Source organism: Silurus meridionalis, chromosome 10 (genome assembly GCF_014805685.1).
Source record: "Silurus meridionalis isolate SWU-2019-XX chromosome 10, ASM1480568v1, whole genome shotgun sequence".
NCBI lineage: Eukaryota > Metazoa > Chordata > Actinopteri > Siluriformes > Siluridae > Silurus > Silurus meridionalis.
The window spans coordinates 8,664,312-8,687,205 of record NC_060893.1 but is presented as its reverse complement, the minus strand read 5'-3'; the positions used below and the strand labels follow the sequence as shown (position 1 = coordinate 8,687,205).

General features: G+C 38.8%; 1 protein-coding gene across 5 annotated transcripts in view; it reads right to left on the bottom strand.

Annotated features, from left to right (window-relative positions):
* mafb (v-maf avian musculoaponeurotic fibrosarcoma oncogene homolog b (paralog b)) overlaps positions 1 to 22,684 on the bottom strand; it is a 62,674-nt gene extending 39,990 nt beyond the window's left edge. For 4 of the 5 annotated variants that reach the window (XR_006927151.1, XR_006927153.1, XR_006927152.1 and 1 more), the window contains exons 1-2: positions 20,957 to 22,684; positions 14,578 to 14,645 (exon numbers count right to left, since the gene is read on the bottom strand). Coding sequence is in view for 2 of the 5 variants with exons in the window: in XM_046859332.1 (XP_046715288.1) it covers positions 14,618 to 14,645; positions 20,957 to 21,933 (1,005 nt within the window). In the remaining 3 variants the exon portion in view is untranslated. The remainder of the gene's footprint in view (positions 1 to 14,577; positions 14,646 to 20,956) is intronic. The other variant, XM_046859330.1, reaches the window with a different exon arrangement.
* Positions 22,685 to 22,894: the final 210 nt, after the last annotated feature.

The window sequence follows — 22,894 nt, the reverse complement described above, 5'->3', positions numbered from 1 at the left end:
GTGAGTGAGGGCAGGGTGAATGGTGAGCGTGTAAGTGATGTGATTGTGTGAGGGCAGTGTGTGTGTGAGGGATGTATGAGTGGTGAGTGTGTGAGAGCACTGTGAGGGGTGGATGTGTGAGTTTGGTGTAAGTGTTAAGTGTTTGAGCGAAGTGTGGGTGGTGTGAGTGTGTGAAGGTAGTGTGATCGGTGAGTGTGTGAGGACAGTGTAAATGGTGAATGTGTAAGTGATGATTTTGTGTGAGTGCAGAGTGAGTGTGTGAGGGAAGTGTGACTGGTTAGTGATGAGTGTGTGTAGGCTGTGTGAGTGGGTAAGTGTTTAAGGAATGTGTATGTGAATGGTGGGCAAATAAGAGCAGATTGGTGAGTGTATGAGGGCAGAGTGAGTGAGAAATATGAGAGGGCAGTCTGAGTGGGTTTGTGGTGAGTATGTGGAAACAGTGTGAGTGTGTTAGAGCAGTGTGAGGGGTGTGTGTGGTGAAAGTGTACGGGTTGTGTGAGTTGTGAGTGTGTAAGGGCAGTGTGAATGAGAGTGTGATTAAGTGAGTGTATGTGTGTGTAAATTGTATGGTGTAGAGAGGAGCAGGAATTGCGAGAGCTCCTCTTCCCTAGTATGTAATGAGTTTGAATAAAGCTCACTGTATGCTGTGGAGGAAATGTTAAATGATTATCACAAGTAGGACACGTTGTTCTAGGAGATGATGGAAAGTGTAGGTGTGTTGGGGAGAAGGAAAAACAAAAAGGATTTCGATACTGTTCCTGGCATAGAAACCTCTCTAACACACATACATTCACGCACACAAAAGGTTGCACAAAAGACCTCTCATTTTTACTAGTTTGACCAATTATTTAAAAAATAAATTGACTTGAAAATTAATTGTCTTTTTCATAGCTAAAGCAAAAAAAACTGTTTCAGGACATTGCTATTTTTAGGCCCTTTTAATTTGTGCAGATTGCATCAAAGCGCACTTCACTTACCAGCCGCACAAGAGCTACAAATTACATTTCCAGCTTCGCTGCTTTTTTAGGCTGCACTCTTAATGACGAAAGTAAATAAATCAGCGCAGTAAATGGGTGAAATCATAAATCTGCGTATCATGTAATATTTAAAACGCGCTCGTGTGGACGAGCTGGCGGCTCAGCAGAAATTGTTGTTTCTATAACGGAGGGTGTGACGCAGAAGCTTCTTATAGCTTGATGAATGGAGCACGTAATGGCTACAGCAGCATCTGGGAGGGTTTTCTGCCATGTTCAACTCAGTAGTGGCATCCGAAAAAGAAAACACATCAGAGCAGCCTTGTGCACAGTGAGATTATCTTGAGTGAGATAGCTGGATAGTGATGTGCAACCCACGGCTCCAGTAAAGCTCTTTCACACAGTGCAAGTCACAGTGGAATTCACTGTGCAAGGATTTGATTTCAATAGATATACAGGACAACAAAAGTCAACAAGAGTGTGAGCAGTTCCTTAGGAAGTGGTCGGGAGTTTTGTGCAACACACTCACACCTACACATTGCAAAGTGATGTCCAAGTATTAATTGACATTAATTAAAGAAAAATATATATTTTTTAATTCTTTTTTTTCCCCCCTACAATAATCTTGGTGATTGTAGGATTAGCTTCATCTACATTGTCAAAAATACATGAAAAAAACCCAGACAAGTCCATGCATCCCCACAGAATTGACTAGACCCCTAACACATGCCATCAAAGGATATGTGAAGGTACAGACACATTCCCTCACATATTCAGTATCAGTATACAGCACACACTTTAGTTAAGGCAGAAGATTGGACGGTGTTGTGTGAAAAAGGGCTCGCCGAGCGGTAAGGTCGTAGGAGTGTATTCCCCATAGCACAGAGCAAGGTGAGCACAGAGCTAGTGGATCAGAGCGGAGATATCTGCACTGATCCACTGGCTGTGAAATTTATTCGAGCTTATACACTCCTCCAAACATAATTTAATCTAAGCAATGCTCGCACAATGTTTTTTTCCCTTCCCCTACGAAACACACCTTCATAAGCATGCAAAGCTGCCACCTGCCTCATGTCAATATCCCTCGTTTTTCATATTTCGCTGTGGCCGAAATATATCGATAGCTGGAAAATAGCATTTCGCTGCATATTCCCAGGGAGAAAAGACGTGCCGGAAAGCCAGACCACACCACGTCTCTTTCCCCCCCATGCCACGCTTCTCTGGTGGCTGATGAAAAGTATTTATTTTCATTTATCAAAGCTGATCCCAGCAGAGGCTGTAAATGTGCACCGTCTGCAGTTAAACCTGCTAATTTGTGGGGCTGTGTGTTTGGCTGGGGGTTATTGTAAGGGGACTGCAACAACACGAGGGGGCTGGCTGAGAGTGTGCCAGGGGCTTTCACCGCCACTCATTCTGCTGAGAGAATGCCCGACTTGGCCGACCACGCTAGAGCTCAGACAGAGAAATGAGAAATAAATACGCACGCACACAAATCAAAGCTGCGGTTTTATTTTACCCCATGGGTAAAATTAGAGGCTGATGTGGGAAAAACGGTGAATCTACAAACTAATTCCAGCATGTGCTTAAAAGTAGGCTGTATTTAAAGTGTGTGTCTGCTTTGTGCCTGGGCTGTACCCTATCACCATCAGCAGACATTCAGGGGGGGGGGAATAATTCCTAATGGGTCACAGTGTGAGGGAGATTTTTTTTTGACATGATCAAGCCTCTTTTTACTTGTGATCTAAACAGATTGAACAGTCACTTCTGGCTTCTTACATCCTTTTTACACACTCCTTTCCAAATAACCTTCAAAGCAACCAAAGGCCTGAGAGTACTTCAGCGACACAAGAAGTAGTGTTGTCACCTATTAGCTCCAGGGTCCACGGGTCCTGCATGAGCTTGGGTTACACACTGGGCAAAGTTTTGCACGTTATGCTTGTGTCTGTGTAGATTTCCTCCAGGTTGTGGTTTCTTGCTACCAATCCATAAAGTGGCCATGTTAATTGCCCCAAGTGTAAACGTGTTTGCATGGTGTCTTGTGATGGACTAGCATCCAATGCAGGGTGTAGTCTCTGGTCATGGCCTGTGTTCCTGCTATGGGCATTAAATTCACAGCGACTAAAATAAAGTGATTACTACAGATGAATAAATGAATGAATAGCAGAAAGAGAAATTATCACTCACTATGCACTTTATCAGAAACACCTGTAGACATGTAAGTATCCCATCATGTACCAGCAGAACAGTGCATAAAATCATACAGATACATTTCAAGATACAAGAGCTTTAGTTAAGGTTCACATCAAACATCAAAATGGGGAAAATATAATCTCATTGGCCTGGTTGGTTGTTGGTGCCAGACAGGCTGGTTTGAGAACAGTGAAAAGCAAAGAATGATGAGGCAAGTCATGAATGGACTGGTGAATGGACAGACTGGTCATGCTATTAGAAAGACTATGGTATTGTGGTGAGCGAAGAAGCATCTCAGAACAAATCAAACCTTGAGGAGGATGTGTTACAACAGTACAAGAGCATTCCTGTCAAACAAGAACTTAAATCTGGGGCTATAGTGGGCATAGAATGATTAAGCCTGAACTGTTAGATAGTAAAATGTCACATAGTCTTCTATATAGTACTGTATTAATGCACTACAGTCCAAATATGAATAGAAAAAATAAATCCGATCAAAATAAATCTACACTTCTAAATCTTTTCTTTATTTGGCACCTGAACTAAAGTTAAGATCTCAGTGTGTTTTATGAAACAAATCATTTGATCCTGACAATGAAGATCACTTTCTTTTCTCAGAGCTTCACATTTTCAATTTTACAGATGTTAAAAAGTGGTGCTGTAGTGTGTGTTTAAGATTCTAGATTTTATTCTGTTGATTGCGCATTTCACAAGAATGCGTTCTCGCTGCTTAATGTAATGCCTGTACATCAGCAAGGTGGCACACACCGTTCTGTTTTTGCACTGTTAATTTCACACTATTAACCGTATGAACAAACACAACAAAGCGTACACATCATTACAGAGATGAAACAGCAGAGAAAAAGAAAGAGAGAAATATTCCTGCTTCATCATGGATGTTTTTGTTTGATTATTTCATGGCTATATTTAGAGGTGTAAAGAAAGACCATGTGCAAGTGAGCATGCAAGAAGCCAGGAGACAGGCTGAGAGAGCGGAGAGAAACACTCTATTTACTCAGCAAGCACAGCAGGTTCATGCTGCGTGCCAAATCAGTGTGGTGAACCACTTTTCTCTGTCCCCACACACACACACACACACACACACACTAACTCACTCTCAATCTCATTACGCTCCTTCTTTTTCCTCTTCCGCTACTAAACTATCAACTCTATAATTCTCGAACATTTTTTAGGTCAAAATATATTACATATCTCTGGCACTATGTGTCAGCCTTGACCACAACAGTAATGTAAGCAGCAGAAATGGAGTGGATCATGAAAAAGAGATGTGGCACCATGTCCTGATAATGTATCACACACAAACACACAAACACCACACATACTGCTTAATTACAAGAGTTGCCCATGAATTACAAACAATTGTTACGCAAGTGTTACCCACACACTTACACACGCAAAATTGCCACTTTGGAAAAACTTTACAGTGTGTGAAATGTTTTCCTTAATTTTACCCCAAAATCAACCTGAGCAAATAAGAGATATTATTCAAAACACTGACAGTTGATTTATCCTAATCTTATTTCACTTGATGAAAACCAAGACTATGTGTAACTTGGAGGAGACAAATAATCTTTTCATTCAATATTAAAAGATAAAACAGTACAAAACCATATTTGGATATAAATATCTGATATAATTGAAGACAATCATCTTTACAATGAGCCTTTTTAACTTCATCCTGGTGTATTTTCATACATTCTCGTTTCCCAAGAGCTGCAGCAGGGAGAAGAGTTTTTAGTGGAAACGTGTAATCTAATACATACCTATCTAAGGCTCGCTGTGGAGATTATCAAAAAAGACTAATCTAACAAACGGAGCAGTCTGCTTCAATTTAGTCTCACTGAGGAGAACACACCTGCTTCTTTGAAGCTAAAACACACAACTATTCCTCTGTGGCCACAAATATATACTCCTCTCTCTCTCTCTCTCTCTCTCTCTCTCTCTCTCTCTCTCTCTCTCTCTCTCTCTCTGTGCATGTCTCTCCAAATCAGCTAAAAGAAACATAATGAGAAAAATGTGTGTGATAAAGAAAGAAGCAGGGAAATGCAGATGGGAACCGGAATGTTGACTCATTTAAAAGCCTCTTTTATCCCTGGAAAATTCCGGCACTAAACACGACGTGTGAGCAGAGAATTACATCAGAGCTATGTATCCCACCAGGGGAATCGTGATAACACACACACACACACACACACATACACACATACACACACAGGTTCACCACAAACTGCCTTTGATATGATCAGTGTCTTACACACACACACACACACACACACACACACACACACACACACACACACACACACACACACACATGCACACACACACACACACACATACACACACACAAACATATACATACAGGCTCTGTGACTTCCTCTATGTGAAATGTCTACTAACAGAGAAAAGTATCTTATATATCTAACATCTAACCAAATCTCAAAGCACAACTTATTATAATAATATAATTATTAGATTTAAATATTATACTTGAAGGTACGTATGTGACATCTAAATATTCCATTTCAAGTATATTTAAAATGTATATATATATATATATATATATATATATATATATATATATATATATATATATATATATTATAGAAACAGAAATGTATCTGAAATAATTTTTTTATTTAAACATTTTATTTTTACACCTGAACGCCTGCCCAATTAGAGTAGAAATAGCAACGGTGTAAAACGTATTGTTATGAACACTTCCTGTTCAAACCAGCTGAGTGCAGTAATCTGTCATAATCACTCCTCACTATTGTGGTGAGTATACAGGTCACAGACTGTGGTAAACTTGGCCTGGTTTACAGCTCTTCTCTACGTGTTCCACAGAAAGTGATGAGCTTGATGGAAAAGCTGTGTCTTTGTGAATAAACAGAAAACCCAAAGCAGTTAAATGCTCTTCCTTCCGATGTTTGTCATTTTCAAGTGGGTAGCTCATGATGTTACAAGCATTTCCCTCAGAAGGTTAAGCAAAGAGCCAAATGCAGCTTCACCCTGGTAGCTAAATCCCCTTCGTGGCTGCAGAGCTGAATAATCATTGTGGCAGTGAGCTGGAGGAAAAGAAGTCTGCACTTCTCAGGCCCGATTATGAACAGCTGTGGTGGGAATGCACACTGCTTGAAAACACTGTTTATATTGACGTGAAAGTGCTCGCTCTTTGCAGATATGCATACACAGGAACTCTCATATTCATTCGCAATTATTCTTCTAATTGCAGCAGAGCCATTTGTTGTGTTTGTCTCTCTCACCCACCCCCGCTCTCGTTCTCCTCCCCCTCTGTCTATGTCTCTTTCACCCTCTGCCAAGTCACCTTGTCTCAACCTGGATGTCCACTCGTACTCAAATTTCATTTCTCACACCTCCTTTGAAAAAAAAAAAAACAAGCTTGCTTTTCCCATTGATGCCTCTCTCTCACTCTCTCTCCATATATATATATATATATATATATATATATATATATATATATATATATATATATATATATATATATATATATGACCCTGTCCTGTCTGCTATCGTTTGAGACTGTCAGGCTGCTGGGGTTGCCAGGTTATGTCAACTGTCTCTCTACTATTGAATTTCCTCGCGGTTAAAAGGTCAATGCATGTCACAAGGGCTCGTCTGCGTGAGGTCAAGCATCTGTGTCCTTCATCGCCGAAGACACAACGAGGCTACACAGAGAGAAAAAAAAAACAGAGCATGAGGGACTTAAAGGAAGAGAGGATAAGATAAAAAAGAAACACACTGTAGTATCACTCAGTTCTTCAGTGCACTGAGAGACTGGAGCATAACAGGAGAAGGGGGGTTATGGGATTGTGCAGGATGAGCAACTGAGTGGGCCCAGGGGAATGCAGCTACTTCCGCTCCTCGAACATCCCACCACTCAGCGGTACTGCCTTACACACACACACACACACACACACACACACACACACACAAGCATTCGCATTCAAATACAGATTTCAATCAGTTTTCTAATAAAAGAGGCAAATCTTGGATAGATGTGAACTAGAGATGTAAATACCTCTATAGTTGACAGCAGGTGATATATATATATATATATATATATATATATATATATATATATATATATATATATATATATATATATATATATATACTGTATACATCACCTCCTGTCAACTATAGAGGCATTAGTAATAAAGAGAACTGTACTGCCCCTGTGTGTATAATGGAGAAGAACTGGACTGCCAGATACACCAGCAGCAGGACAGAGACACACAATCCAATAGTGTGATAAGAGAAAAGCCTTCGCTGGCCTCTATTGATTGCAACTGACGCATCGATAGCAAGAAGCTCCCTCTTTCACTCTCTCCCCCACTGTGTTTGTGTGTGTGTGTGTGTGTGTGTGCCGTGGTTCAGTTCCACACCAAACTCTTCGGCTCATACTGCTGTTGTACCGCCGTTTTATCATGACTTCAGAGCTCCTCACAATGAAACGAGAAATCTGTTCCTTCCCATCCTTCTCTCCTCCCCTGTACTGTGTCTGATCAAGGACACAGATATCAGAGACGGCTTGAAGGGAAGCGCTTTCTCTTGAAAATCGCTGCTTCTGACGACTGAGGATAGCCCTCTATACACACACCCCTGGCAGAAATGAGCTTCTGCATCAGCACTTGATGGCTCCTTCAAACTGGAATGGTGTTATCTGCTGTCCTCTCTCTCTTTCTCTCTCTCTCTCTCTCTCTCTCTCTCTCTCTCTCTCTCTCTGTGTGTTTTCTGTTGCATGACATAAAAGCTTTGAGGTGCTTTCCATGTCCAAGCAGCCTATTTTGTTGTGCTGCATGTCTATCATCATCTAACGATAATTACCCACTTAGATAAGAAATCTAGAAGCTGCATGCTAGAAAGCGGATAAGCTTCAGCTACCCTTACCTTCAGGAAATTACCGTTTAAGAGCTGCGTATGATCCCGATTGCTTTTGCTCTCTCTCTAGAGGCTGCAAGATCCATTTAAATAACTTTACTTGAATGTTTTATGACAGTGTCCAACAAAAATCCCAATTTCCTGCTGCTATAACAAGATCTTTTTTTTTTTTATCCTCACAAAGCTTAATTTGCTTCTTTCACTCTTCTCCCAAGCTCCTTCACTCATTTGACTACACCTAGATGTGACTTTTTTTTTATTATTTAAATATGTAGGATGCCTCAAGTGCGTTTCCTATAGACTGCGCTTTTATATTGTGTGTTCAGCAGTGGTCTGATAGATATATACACGCTGCTCTAGAAACACATTTCAGATGCATTTCTCTGTGAATAACATTGAGGGCAATTGCTTAATTACCTGAATCGTGCTGATATACGAGAGCTCATGACATCTCGCAACAACACTTCCTTTACACTAGTAAAGTTGTGTTCCTCTAAGCATGCATTCTGAGTGCTTTGTGCGTTTTAAAGACCCGCAAAATGCCTTTAAAATGCTTTTAAGATGCTTTTAAAAAATGTTCACAAGCCCCGCTGCTCCCCTTATCACTCTTTTCTCCTTTCTCTCATGAAAATTTAATTAGGCATTTAAGATGAATAGCTATTGCTGAGTAACTGTGCTCTAATCCAATGCAAACGTTGCTTTTTTAGTGAAAAGTGATATAGGTATTTTGGAGAAGGGAAACGTCCAAAAATCATCACTGAAAGGAACAGAAGTATATTCTGTTACTGTTCAGTCAATCCAAATATGCATCTAATTGTCATTTGATAAACGCACAGACTGATTTATGTTACAGATCGACAAGATGGCTGTATCAGACTGTGTTGCATCTACAAAATATACACTTCCTGTACAATAGCAGGTTTCCAGTAGCTTGTGGAAATCTTTGTTTTATTTGTAAAACGTTCCAGAAAAGTCAAGGTAGTAAGGAGATCCTTTTTCTTTGTCTGAAAAAAAAAACATTCTCCTTACTAAGGACCTGTCTGTTTCTGAGAATACCAATAGGATATAAACAAAAGCATTCTATGGCTACTATAGCTTATGTCTTATGTCATTGCTATAGTTGTTAGCATGATTCACAAGTCAATGGAACTTAGTCTCTTTGATGAGTGCTATTTTTGTAACACTTTACATTATGGATCCTGAACTGGCATTAACTATTTAACATGAACAAACCATGTACTTCAGGATTAATGCCTAATGCTAACAAAGACATTTGCTTGACTGATTAAAAAAAAGGAAAAAACAACAATAAAAAACTAAATAAACCAATGTTCTTACTATGCATCTGTCATAGTAATGACATATTAATAACCATGTCTGTGATTGATAAATTGACAAACTCCAAATGTTGCAGACAGGCTTCAGAGGGCTGAACAGGAAGCAATATTTATCCCTAGACACCTTAGATTTTATCCTTAGATTTTCAACATTTAGGATATTCATTTGTTATTGAAATAAAATTGTTAGTACTGAGTTGAAGAAACACTATTTAGGAGTACTTTAATGTTACAAATGCATTTATCAGTTTATACAATAACAATCTGCTTAATATAATAATGTGATTTTATTTGATTAATACGGAAATATATGTTTTTATGTTTACGTGTAATTAGCTGACGTTCTACACATTTTAGTCATTTATATAAAAGAGTGAATATGAACGTATATATATATATATATATATATATATATATATATATATATATATGAACGTGTAATTAGTATATATGAATAATCTACATAATTTTCCTCTGCAAGTTTTAAGTTTCAAATGTAATGCCATTTGCACAGGTACATTGCAGTACATGAACATTGGAATACTTGTGCGTTTTTTCAGCGTCAGCTTTAGTCACAAAGGCACAAAGGTTTACACAGTATTTACATGGAATAGAATATACAATTATATATATATATATATATATATATATATATATATATATATATATATATATATATATATATATATATACATATTCTGAATTGTAGTAAAAGAAAAAAAAGTGTATTGTCCATTGTGTAAATAGGTAATTTTGCACATTGTTGACTATACTATACTGTACTCTAGGCTGTCAATCTAAAGTTTGCCTGGGCACTGAAGCTACAAGCTAATGTTTTTTTAAAAGTAAGGGGAAACATATCTGTTCACGGCTGCTGAAATCACCACATGCACTCCTCATACTGCACCAGTTAATCTCCAGTAGAATTGCTTGTGTGGCGCCTAACACTGTATCACATTGTATCACAATGTATCACACTGTATGACACAGTTTAACCATATGTTCTCTATTTAAATAGACAGACGCACATCACATCATATCTAAAAACAGTGAAAGCAGCCATCTTGAAAAAAAAATGTAAGCAAATACTATTACAGTATTACTCTGTGTGGACCTCAGTAAGCCCCAAAATGGAAATGCTTATCAGGTGATAATATTGCTTTGATTAGATTTTTTAAAAAAAATTATTATATATATATATATATATATATATATATATATATATATATATATATATATATATATATATATATATATATATATATATATTATGTAAAGTTAATGAAACAGTTATGTAAATGAAATGTAAAGTAAATGAAACTTCTGTTATGTGTTAGCTGGGTTATCCTGCCTGAGGGTTTCAAAGCATCTGGCCTTCACCTCTAGACTGTGTACCAGTAACTGGACTGATATACATATACACACACACACACACACACACACACACACACATGCACGCAAAAACATTTATTGACATTTTTTGCACAAATAACTGCTGCTAATTCATGAAACGTTTACATGTACAACATGAATCATTAGATGAAAATTTGTATTTATCTCACACTTTGCTACTGGTCGGTGCTGCGTCTTGCACTAAATGTTGTTTGCTCACATTTGCACATGTACACTTTATTTAATGTTCTGTGTATATGTCTGTTTTCTCTAGTTAGTTTTGTGTTTTCATTTTCATTAGTGTTGTTTTATGTAGCACTTTGATGACATTCGTTGAGGACTTTATTTCACACTTCAGGTCTGTAAATGGTTGAGAGGACAATAAAAGCCACTTGATTTGACTTGACCCTCATAGCTCAGGTATTAAGATTAAGAAGCAAATGATGATTTTATGATTTTCAATCTAATTTGACTACATTTCAAACACTGTGTTTCGGATGATTTATAAAATAAAACAAAGTGTGATTACTGTGATCTCAGCTTTAGTCACAGATTGTAAATCATTCAGTTCTTCCATTGAATGGGTTAAATACTGCCAGCTATAGTAACATCTCAGCTGATATAAACGTAGTGCACTCCAGTAGCATGCACAGGACCAGTGTGTGAGTGTTTGTGACTGTCCTCTGAGAAAGCACAGATTTAAAATGCATGGCATATTACAGAATAGTTTATCATTATGACAGTTAAATGTGTAATATGTGTGTTATATATGTATGTTTATGTGTGTGTGTGTGTGTGTGTGTGTGTGTGTGTGTGTGTGTGTGTGTGTGTGTGTGTGTGTTCTGTATACAGTAAAAGACAATCTGTAAGTTTGTTGATGGCTTTGTGTATCTGTGTCTATTTTGCGTCTGAGTGTGTATTTCCATTTGGTTAATAGGACGCATGAGCTTGCATACAGGTTTGTGTAAATGTACTGCATGCAGGCTTTTATAAAATTAACCTTATTACAACAAATAAAAAGCAATGGATATACAAACTCACAACAAACCAAATAGGTTAAAAAATAAGCTGCCCATCTGCCAACAAATGGGGCATGCATGAGTGTGTGTACAGGAACCACATAATGGGCCGGCAGCACGCGCCTCAGTCCTCTCATTGCCTTATTTATTTATTTCTGTTAGTTAGTTCCTGCAGAGCACGCAAAATTAATGTCAGCCTGCAGAAAATAGACATAGAAACCTAAAATTCAGCACTTTCTGGCCAGAGAAGTTATTTATCAAGCTAACAAGGGGGGAAGAGGCACCCCGTTCCTACAGCCTTGCCAGGGAAATATGTGCCATTAAATTTCCAGCTTTGGGTTTTGCAAGTGCTAGAATAAAAGTGAGAGTGTCAGGGATTGCAAAAGAGGGAGGGATGAAGGGATGGCAGAGAGAGCAATATGGATGGTGCCCTCATCTCAGACACATTCATCCTCAGCAGGGTTAGACACAGATGAAGTGACCAGAGGGTGTAAGGCTACTTATTGTGCCTCTACACAGGGACTCAGAGGCGAGTGAGCGAGAGCACCAGGGTGCAGGTCACTAAACACAGGCAATACATCCCTGTACATCTTAGTTACCACTATAGAAAAAAAAAAAAAACACTGTTTCAGTTTCTGAGATTAGGAAATGGTGAAAGATTGCTTAAGTGATGTTTCTTAGTAGGCTTATTAAAATTAGATTTATTTTTTCTATTAGGCATTTGCACCTTTGCCTAAAATGTATATAACACTCTATATCTATATTTAACCAGCAAATGGAGGACACTGGTTTAAACCTTTTTAGCCCAGTGTAAAGCGGCAGTTCCAGATATTTCTCTCTCTCTCGTCAAACTACACACCATTCCTATGAGTTTCACTGTTGTTACTGAATCATTTACATTAATCACATAAAAAGTGCATTATAATGGATAACTAAAACATTGACTCTAATGTAAAAAGATAATCAAAATATAAACAAATGTCATAAATAAAGATTAGGAAATTGGCAGTAATTTCCTGTTTGAATTTAATGAGAATTAAATTTGTTCAAGTTTTTCAAATGTCATGATTAGAGTAACTTCTGCTCTGTGTTTTTCCTCTCTTTGGTTTAGCCATGTGGAAGACTCTCAAGCTTATTACAGAATGTGAGCACACTGTGACGTTAATTGAGCAAGTGCTCACAATGTGCCTGTGTGTGTGTGTGTGTGTGTGTGTGTGTGTGTGTGTTTGTGTGAACATGCTGGGTTGAACCGGGCTGCAGGCTGTGGTGGATAAGGCCATGATGCATGTTAGTGAGTTATATTTGTATCCGTACGAGGAAAGCGTGTCTTCAGGAGTCCGCCGCTAAAGATAGTCATGTTCATGCTTGTCTTTGGTTACGGTTCACAGCTTTAACACACACACACATACACACACAAATTCAGATGCACAGCAGGTGCTACTCCACAGGAAGGAAATAGCAGGATTGACTGTGTGTTCTCTCTTTTCAGACAGCAAAAGAGAGAGAGAAAGAGAGAATGTTAGTGTGTGTGTGTGTCTGTGTGTGTGTGAGAGAAAGAGAGAGAGAGAGAGCGAGAGAGAGAGAGAGAGAGAGAGAATCATATTCATCCTCTCCTCTGTGGGTGACCTCAGCATCGTGTCCCAGAGTTACAGTAGAGAAAAGTGCTGCACTATGCAGGAGCCTGCCCAATATCGTCCTATCATTTTCATCCTCTCGTCACGCGCTCAGAATTTGAGCACCACTAACACTCACACACACACAAACGTACAAACAATTTCTGTCATTCTTACTCAATATTACATCTCTCTCACAGCTCATGCAGTGATACATGTTTTGTGCATCTACTTCACACATCCGAAACATTGAAGAGATTAAGTGAGACATTAATGTGTCCTGGGCTTTAAGGTGAGCATTTTAAGAACTGCACACAAACAACAACACATACATATACAAAGTGTCAGACACCCAGCTTTGTCCAGATAACCTTTAAATAAAGTTAACACTTCAATCCGGCTACCAAGAAGAAGGTCGAGGCCTGTTTAAGTTTCTCTGCTCCTTACATATACTGGACTAGCCCATTCCTGGTTCTCACGTCAATCTGTTATGAAATAACTTAAAATAAGTTCCTAATGCACAGTTTATCTCAGGCAAGATGCACCTTGGGTGTCCTGAGGGGAAAGATCACGCTATTTAGAATTAATCAGAATAACCCCTCTGTCATTTAAAATACAGTACAAGCCACCCCTATCACACTAGAAAATAGATCACTCCAAACTTTCCTCACAGCATGTAACACGCGACAACAATCTTTCTTTAGATGATTTTTCCGGGTTGTGGATCTGTTAATCCTGAGCAACTCATAGTCAATATTCAATAAACACCATTTATTTTAAAAAAAAAACTATATTTTTTTTTATGTTTTTCTCATGTATTTTTAGTAAAATAAATTATAGCTTGAAACATAAATGTGTTTCAGATTATTCAAACATATAATATCTCAAAATAAAATGTGAGATTTATATAGGAATATTTTTGGCTGGTGAAACTGTTTTTGCATTTCACAGTCAAAGGTCAATAAAGACATCAATTGCAGAAGAAAATTAACTCCAATAAATGTAGGGCAGAAAATCGGCGTAGGTGAAGTGACCAGAGGGCTCATAAGAGAAGTCGAGTAACCTTTATGCAATGATAAATTAGAGATATATAAAAGGAAATGTTAGCTAGGGTTTGCGTTCTTACCTTAGACTGCAGGGGTGAAGATTAGGAGTCACACTTCATATCACAGGTGCAGGAATTTTCTTGAAGACCTACAAAAATCAAGAAAAGCAAGCATGACTGGGGACATTCTTCAAGTAAAATAAAGCTTTTTAATAATTTGTATTTAGGACAAAATACAGACGTGTGCAATATATAAAATTTGGGTTCCTGAAGACTGAATTTTGATATTTCAACTCTTTAACCTTCTCCTGATGTATGGTTTACAATTCAGCTTTTATTACTGATTTTTTGATAATTATTTTGACATTTTAATGTACTTTTCTACTATGACAATTGTACAATATAAACGGCTGTTTTTTGTTATTCAGCAGCATTGCTACAGGTAGAAAAAAAATCATTTCTGGTTCAATGAAAGGCTTCGACATGTTAGATGTTAAATAACATTCCATTAATCATATACAAACAGAGTCATTATAACTGTAAACTAAGCCAGTGAAAGTTTAGAACGACAGTTTTTTTGCTGTTATTGCTGTGCTGTGGTGGGCTCGTTGCCCTGAACTGGCAGCTGTTGCTAAAAGTTTGTTGTCACAGTCTTGTACGGATTGACGTGTAATGCCTGCTTAAGGTTACTAAAGCTTGCTTGCAAAAATAGCCGTAACGGTTGGCCAACAACCATGAAGCACGATGAATGGAGTGTGAATACCCCGGGCTGGTGCCTGAGTGCTGTGTAGGATGGGAGTTATCGATAGAAAGAAAGAAAAAAAGCTTTTTAGACATCCCAGGATTAAATATTCCTCTGACTGCTCCGCTCTGCCCCTGCCGGATGTGACATCACTCAGTGGGTCGAGACCCTTCCTTTGCTCCCAGAGAGAAGAAAGACGAGACAGACAGAGAGGAGGTGGAGAAGAAAGGGAAGACTTGGGGAAGTGTTGTACTGTGGGGTCACCTTGCACGGCTGAGAGATCAATGTCTCTTTGGCTGGCTACGGAGAAGATGCAGGAGAAGGTGACGGATGGATAGAGAGAGAGAGAGAGAGAGAGAGAGAGAGAGAGAGAGAGAGTATGACTGCAGCTAAGATACGTTGTCAGTAAATCACCTTGGCGGATGCAGGTATAACACAGAATTGGCATGAGGCCAAATCGTACAGTTATAAATGTGACATATGCACATGGCACTATATATATATATATATATATATATATATATATATATATATATATATATATATATATAATTTATTTTTTTTTTATTTATTTATTTTAAAGCTAACAAGACCTACAGGCAGTTTTTATGTTGTAAATAACTTTTTTATTTAGTCCTCATTTTGAATCTCATAGCTGCACAATCCACCTGTATAAAAATTATTGTATTATTCAAATACAAGAACAAATAAAACAATAAAAAAAATTTAAAAAGTATAAACTAAATTATAATGATATAAATTATTGTAAGCAGTAGTTCAGGAGTTGTGTGATTTTCTACAGTATATTCTCACTACTATTTCACACACACACACACACACACACACACACACACCACACACACCCCATACACACAGGATTTCACTTGCACTCTTCACTCCTTTAAGCAGTCATCGTCCTGGCTGAAACACAGTTTCAGGATATGAACATGACATCTTTAAAAATACTGCAGCAGACCGACCCTGTGCTGGGGCACGAGGGGGGGAGAAAAAGCTTAAATTATTAGCTTTTCAAATAAATGCCCTATAACTCAGAGCGTGAGCTGGGTTGAGGGGAGAAGCAGGCATGTCGGTGAATGATGGACACGCAGCAGCGGGGACATAAACTCTCCTCCGCTAAATCACTTTAAATGGAAATGTTTAGTGGCAGAGATGCAGATGAGCCTGGACTGCTAGCTACAGAGATTGTTTTGTAGTTTTCTGGGTTTTTTTTTTTATCTCGTCCTCTTCTTTATACCAGTTTCACTGCATCAATAGAACTTGCTAGAACATTGAACAAAAATTCAATTAAATCATTTAGGTTAAATTGTACATGATTATGAGGAGGGGGTTGTCTATAATTGTGAGAGTTGGATCATTCAAAAAAATAAATAAATAAATATAAATAAATATATATATATATATATATATATATATATATATATATATATATATATATATATATATATATATAATAACTAAGCTAGGAGGTGATGAATGGTGTTAAATAATTAAATAAAAGCATGATGGTTATGAACAGTCCACATGGCACAGTAAATGTTTGGTAAATCACCCTGATTTTGTTTAATATATGACATTACTAATGACTAACCGAAAAGAGAGAGAGAGAGAGAGAGAGAGAGAGAGAGAGAGAGAATTGATTCCAACACAGGCCCTCACTGATATGATTACAGATAATATTCTTTACCTTAATGCATGTAGATGATTCAGATGCCAATATGCATGAGCTGAAGTGTGATTTCTCATTGTTGGCCTTTGATGTGAGAGGCCGATATAGTGACAGAAGACAACTGTATTATCAGTATTAACCTAATCACAGCTGCCCGTGGCCAATGATCAGAGCACATATGGTGTCAATATTCCGCTTGTGATTGAATTAAGCAGAGCACAGTCTCAAGAGTACGCAATGTACAACAACTGTAGGTGTGTGTGTATATGTGTGTGTGGTTATTCCACTAGAGCTGAGTCATAAGGAAAATATTCTGTATATAACATAAGAACATGCTGTTACATCTTCAGTGTTTAGTGAATAGAAAAAAATTCCTTTTATTTCACATGCCTTTACTTTTACACAAATTATTTTCTAACTCATGATTCTATACTCATTACCCTGATTTGATATGTATGTGTGATTCTGTTCACATCATTGCCCACCTAGTTCCTTCTAGAAGGCATTAGAAACAGACAAAGGTATTCTGGGTACTCAAGAAAAAAATCTCTTATAAAAGCCATGAAATCACACGTGATTTAAGTGCTTATCTTGGCTAGCACACCAATACACGATGCATTCTTAATCCGTGTAATTAAATGCAAATTGAATGATGTCATCAGACTTGGAAATGACATCACGAGTCAGCAAGTAGTCGCTCGCCATTGTAGTATCGACTCTGACACAAACGCTCCCGCAGTATTTCCCAGCAGGAGGATGTGCATGCCACAGTTGCAGGATACAACACTCCTGTAATTAAACAGCAGTACATACCAGCCTAATCAGAAAGAAAAAGCAATAAATAACAGCATACTTGCCCACAGTCTAAGCAGACCAATAATTCATCATTCTAAAGGAGCAAAAACAAGGTCTTTTCTTTCCTATTAATCACACAGGAAATGACTGCTTGTACCACAGGGCACAGAGTTGCCCACAGCCTCCAGGCTGCTGGCACCCAACTGAGAACTGAACCTCGGTGCACTGAGGACTCTCAAACCACGCTTAATACTGTTCACTGACTTTCTTGTGTAAACTCTGTAGGTACGCATTAAAGCAATTCAGTCGCAGAAAGACTGACCAACGAAGGAAGAGAGGTGTATCCGGCTGCTGAAGGATATGTTTATAACTATGTTATACTTCGATCGATACAACAATGGACATGAACCAATATTAAATATGTAAGCCTTTTCTTCAAGGTGATCAGAACTGCAGTGGCCTGATCCACTCAATATACAGGGTTTTCTAATTCTGCACCGCTTGCTGTTTCATTTCTAAACAATCAAGCTGAACACAAATCTAACACCAGCCTGGACAAAATGTATTGCATTTCATGTTATAGTTTTGCTAACATGCTGTAACTGAGCATCTGTAAATAATGAAAGGACATTAAGTATATAGACAATTGACCCAATTAGAACAATTCATCACAGTTCAGGAGCAAAATCATGGAATTAAAACAACAACAAAAAGATTTCATTATTTTTATGATAATCGAGTATTTTGTATTGAAATGCATTTTTATTAAAAATACATTTTATACATTTCAAATGGTAGGTCATACAGTGTGAGAGTGAAATGGTTCATGTGATGAGTTGATGCTGATAAATGCCTCACACTCTTTATCCTCCTCAGCTGCCTCACTGTGACATATGAAGGAAATGGCACCATGTGTGTACATTGCATTAGCTAAATATTTGATTGCTTAAATAATTTATTGTTAAAATAAAAGAAATGGAATAAAGGGCGATATTCAACAAGTTTCAGCAGTTTCAGGGAATATTAGGAGCGTGTTTGTAAATGAATTATTAACCGCATGGAGCGAAGGTCAGTTGGTTTAGACGGAAAAGAAACAAACTTATAGACCTGAAAGCGCTTAACTGATATACACTACTGTTATACAGTCAAATAATCACGCTTTAGTTCAAAACCCCCGACTGTGTGTGTGTAAGATTTATTTTTTTTTATTTTTAGAAAAATATTACATACTCTATTCATTACAATCTCTTTCAGAGCCGTGCGCATTTTTTATAAGTAAAAAAAAAATCATTATAAAATAAATACACAGAATTATTAATTAATTATAAGGTACTGACAGAAGACGCACAACAAATTATTAACAGATAATATGAAGTAATAAATTAATATTTGATTATATATGCTATCATGGTTATTACACATGTAATTATTTGTGATATGATGTAATACTGAAACTAATAGTTTATTATCGTAATAAATTAAAATTGCATGTCGGGCGGCAACAAGTGCGTCAGTTTGTCTTGTCCACAGTTTTGCCTCTTATTTCTAAATGTACACGAGTAAAAAAAAAAAAATTGTAAATATTTTTAAGGTATAATTTGACTCGGTTTTTTTTTTTTTTTTTTTTTTTCATCTAGAAATATTCCTGAAGCTTGTTCTGCGTTTTTTTTCGGCGAACTGTAAAGTCTATAAGATGGTGAGATTGCCAAGATAGAAAGAAAATTGTGAAGAAAAGAATAAGAGAACAAAACAGTTTTCATTGTTATAAATTTATTGATAAAGTAGATGTTGGTGATGGGGTTTAAAGGCTGCCGTCAGTCCCTGGTTTACAGTTTACAGCATAAACACAGGCTTACAGGCTGCTTGAGTGTGAGAAAGCGGCTTCAACACCGGCTCATGGTGTTTTTTTTTCGGTGTATTATAAAGTGGTATTATTTACTTTTCATTTTCTTTAAATCGTTAAATAATTGCGGAAAACGGGTGCAAATCGTCCGGCTTGTGGTGTTAGTGTTGCAGTAAAGCGGATTCAATTCTAGAGTACTTTGTTTGTTTCTTTTTGAAAGGTTACTTCAAGCAAACACATGCAAAAAAAAAAAAAAAAAAAAAAAAAAATTAATTATATCATCCCTTTCTTTACAATTACAAATTGTGCAAAAAAAAAATAAAAAAAAAAAACAGCTCAGTGCACGAAACTTAGCAAATGCACAAATGCAAAATATGCACCTTATCAAGCACGTGCTAATTCAGCCCAAATTTAGCCCCATGTACCAACCTGTGGCATTTTAAACACACCATAGGGGGGAAAAATTCACAAATGAGATAAACCGATTTCGCCCTGTAAAAAAATGCACACTCAGACAAAATGTATCATATACATGCTTTCAGAAGCAATGCAATATTTGTGCCAAAAGAAAAATGATCCAGTCTGAGTATTTTCCACAGGGGTCTGATCAAATGCTCTAATGACAATACTCAATGGAGCCAGAGGTTCATGTGCGGAGGATGGAGTCCCAAAAAAGTGCACACCACACGATGGAGGATGAAATGTAATGCTGAAGCAATCCAAAAACAAACAAATAAAAAAAGGAGTTCTTTCAAAAGGCATCAAAGTGGAAAACGCCGTCGACCAACATGACCAGCATGTGGAAGCGGAAACACGTTATATTACAACAATACAACAATACACGACAACAACAACCACAAAAAAAGTTGCATAATTAAATAAATGTACAAGAATGCATGGTTGGGAAAAGAACAAAACAATTGCAGACACGTTATTTGCTAGACAGCAGTCGGTGTGTGGAGTTTATAACACGCACATAACTGTTTAGATGTGAATGTGGTTATTATGCAGTGATCGTTTCCGTGCACGCGCTTTGCTCGTCCATGTCCTAACCGCATACACACTAAAAACCGCACAGTCTAAAGAAGACTATCAAAATACTGTGTGTGTGTGTGTGTGTGTGTGTGTGTGTGTGTGTGTGTGTGTGTGTGTGAATAATATAATAATATAATATAATGTCACATGGGTATAAAAAAGTAGTGAAACCCAACAAAAACCTGATCCTGATCCTGATTTCTGTCTTTAATAATTTTCTTTAAAACATTATTATTTGTTTGCGACTTGTTAAAACCTCACCCAACAGCAAAAAAATAAAAAATAAAAAATACCCATAGATTGAGTGAAAAACTTTACCGGATGAAATCGTTTCTCTATGAAGTGCCACAAAACTCACATGAAAAACTCCGGAGAAGAAGGGTTGTTGTCGCTGCTCGAGCCGTTTTCTCGGAAGCCGTTGCCGATGAGCTTCTCGTATTTCTCCTTGTACGCGTCCCTCTCCCGCATCAGCCTGGAGATCTCCTGCTTGAGGTGCTCCACTTGCTGAATGAGCTGCGTCTTCTCGCCCTCGAGCACGTGGCGCTGCTGCACGCGCTTGAAGCGGCAGGACTGCGCGTAGCCGCGGTTCTTCAGCGTCCGCCGCTTCTGCTTCAGCCGGATCACTTCTTCCTTGCTTACGCCGCGCAGCTGCCGGTTGAGCTCCCGCACCGACATGGTGACGAGCTGCTCGTCGGAGAAGCGATCGTCGAGGCGCGTGTGCTGGTGGCTCCCCGCTGCGTTGCCGTTGGCGGGCGCTCCGGGCGCTCCGTGGTGCGCCGTGGCGTGGTGGTGGTGGTGATGGTGGTGGTGGTGAAGGTGCGGGTTGCCGTTCTGCGCTGCCGCCGCCGCGATCACGGCCGAGACCACGGCGGCCGCGGAGCCCATCTCCTCCCCGGCCACGGTGCCTCCTGCGCCCGCTGCCCCGCCAAACTGCTGGCCCCGGGTGTAGCCGTCGAAGCTGGGGAGCTGGTGGCCGCTGCTGATCAGCGCCTCCACCGCATCCTCCGGGCTGAAGCCCAGCGCCTCCGGGTTCAGCTGCTGCTGGTAGCCGCTCATCCAGTAGAAGTCCTCCAGGTGCGCCTTCTGCTCGCTCCCCGAGCCCGGACTGGGCGCCGAGAAGCTTGGCGAAGGAGGAACCGAGCTGCAAGGCGTGCTCATCGGGGTGGAAGACACGGATCCGCCGGCGACTGGGCGGCTGCACTGGCTGATGCTGCGGTCGGGCTCCACCGGCTCCTTTTTCACTTCAAACTTCATCAGATCGAAGTCATTAACATATTCCATGGCCAGGGGACTGGTGGGCAGGTCGGAGTTGCTCATTGCCAGTTCTGATGCCATCCTTTTGCTGTTGACAGTCCTCCAAAGGGGGTGAAGAGCAGCTGTCAAACTAGTCGGGTTCGAGACGGCGTGAGCCAGCTTGATTTCTTTATTTAATTCTTCAGAACCGTGAAGAAGAAGAAAAAAAAGGCTGTCGACTGTGCGGCGAGGATTTATTTTATAAATTAATAGCCTGTGCTGGGTTTGGTGTTTTTTTTTTTTTTTCCGCCTCTCACGGACGCGTGAGAGCAGCGCGCGCGTTTCTCCTGTTCCTCTGTCTCTCTCTGCGGGTGCGAATGTCGGTGCGACTGAATTGGAAATATTTAACACTTCATGGCTTTCTACAATTGCGTAAAACTGAGGAGGTTAAATGTGCATGTGACTGGTAAATTGTTGCTTTGCCGAGGAGAAAAAAAAGAGAACTGCGGGCTCGTTGTAGTTTTTTAAAGGATCGCCCAGCAGACGAGTATAAAAGCATTGCTGAGTTTTATAGCCGCACTGACGTCACATCTGAAAGAGGAAATGGACTCTGGGTTCAGAGCCAATAGGAGCGCTCCGTCTGAGCTCTAATTTACATACTAGAGGAGAAACAAAAGTTTGCCAAACACTGATGTCCCAGCAGCTCCTTTCACATCATTCTACATGATTTCCTTTTGACCCCCACCTCTTTTTTTTTTTTTTTTTTTTTTTTAAGAAATGTGAAATAATGAGGTCTTTTTTTCAAAAGTCATTTTCGCCGGCTTTTGCATAACCTTTAAAGAATTTCAGATTGAAATCTATTTATTATGAATAAACCTTATAGGCTAAAATGTCAAATAAAAGCAGTCTTGTTTATGGGTAAAAGAAAACACTAAGGTTTCTTTCTTCCATGCATTTTTTAGAATGGTGTTGATTTTCGTAGAAAACGTGTGTCGCTTTTAACGTTTAAGCATTAAAGCATGTAATGGAGCGCATTTTTTGTATTATAATGACCAAAAAAAGA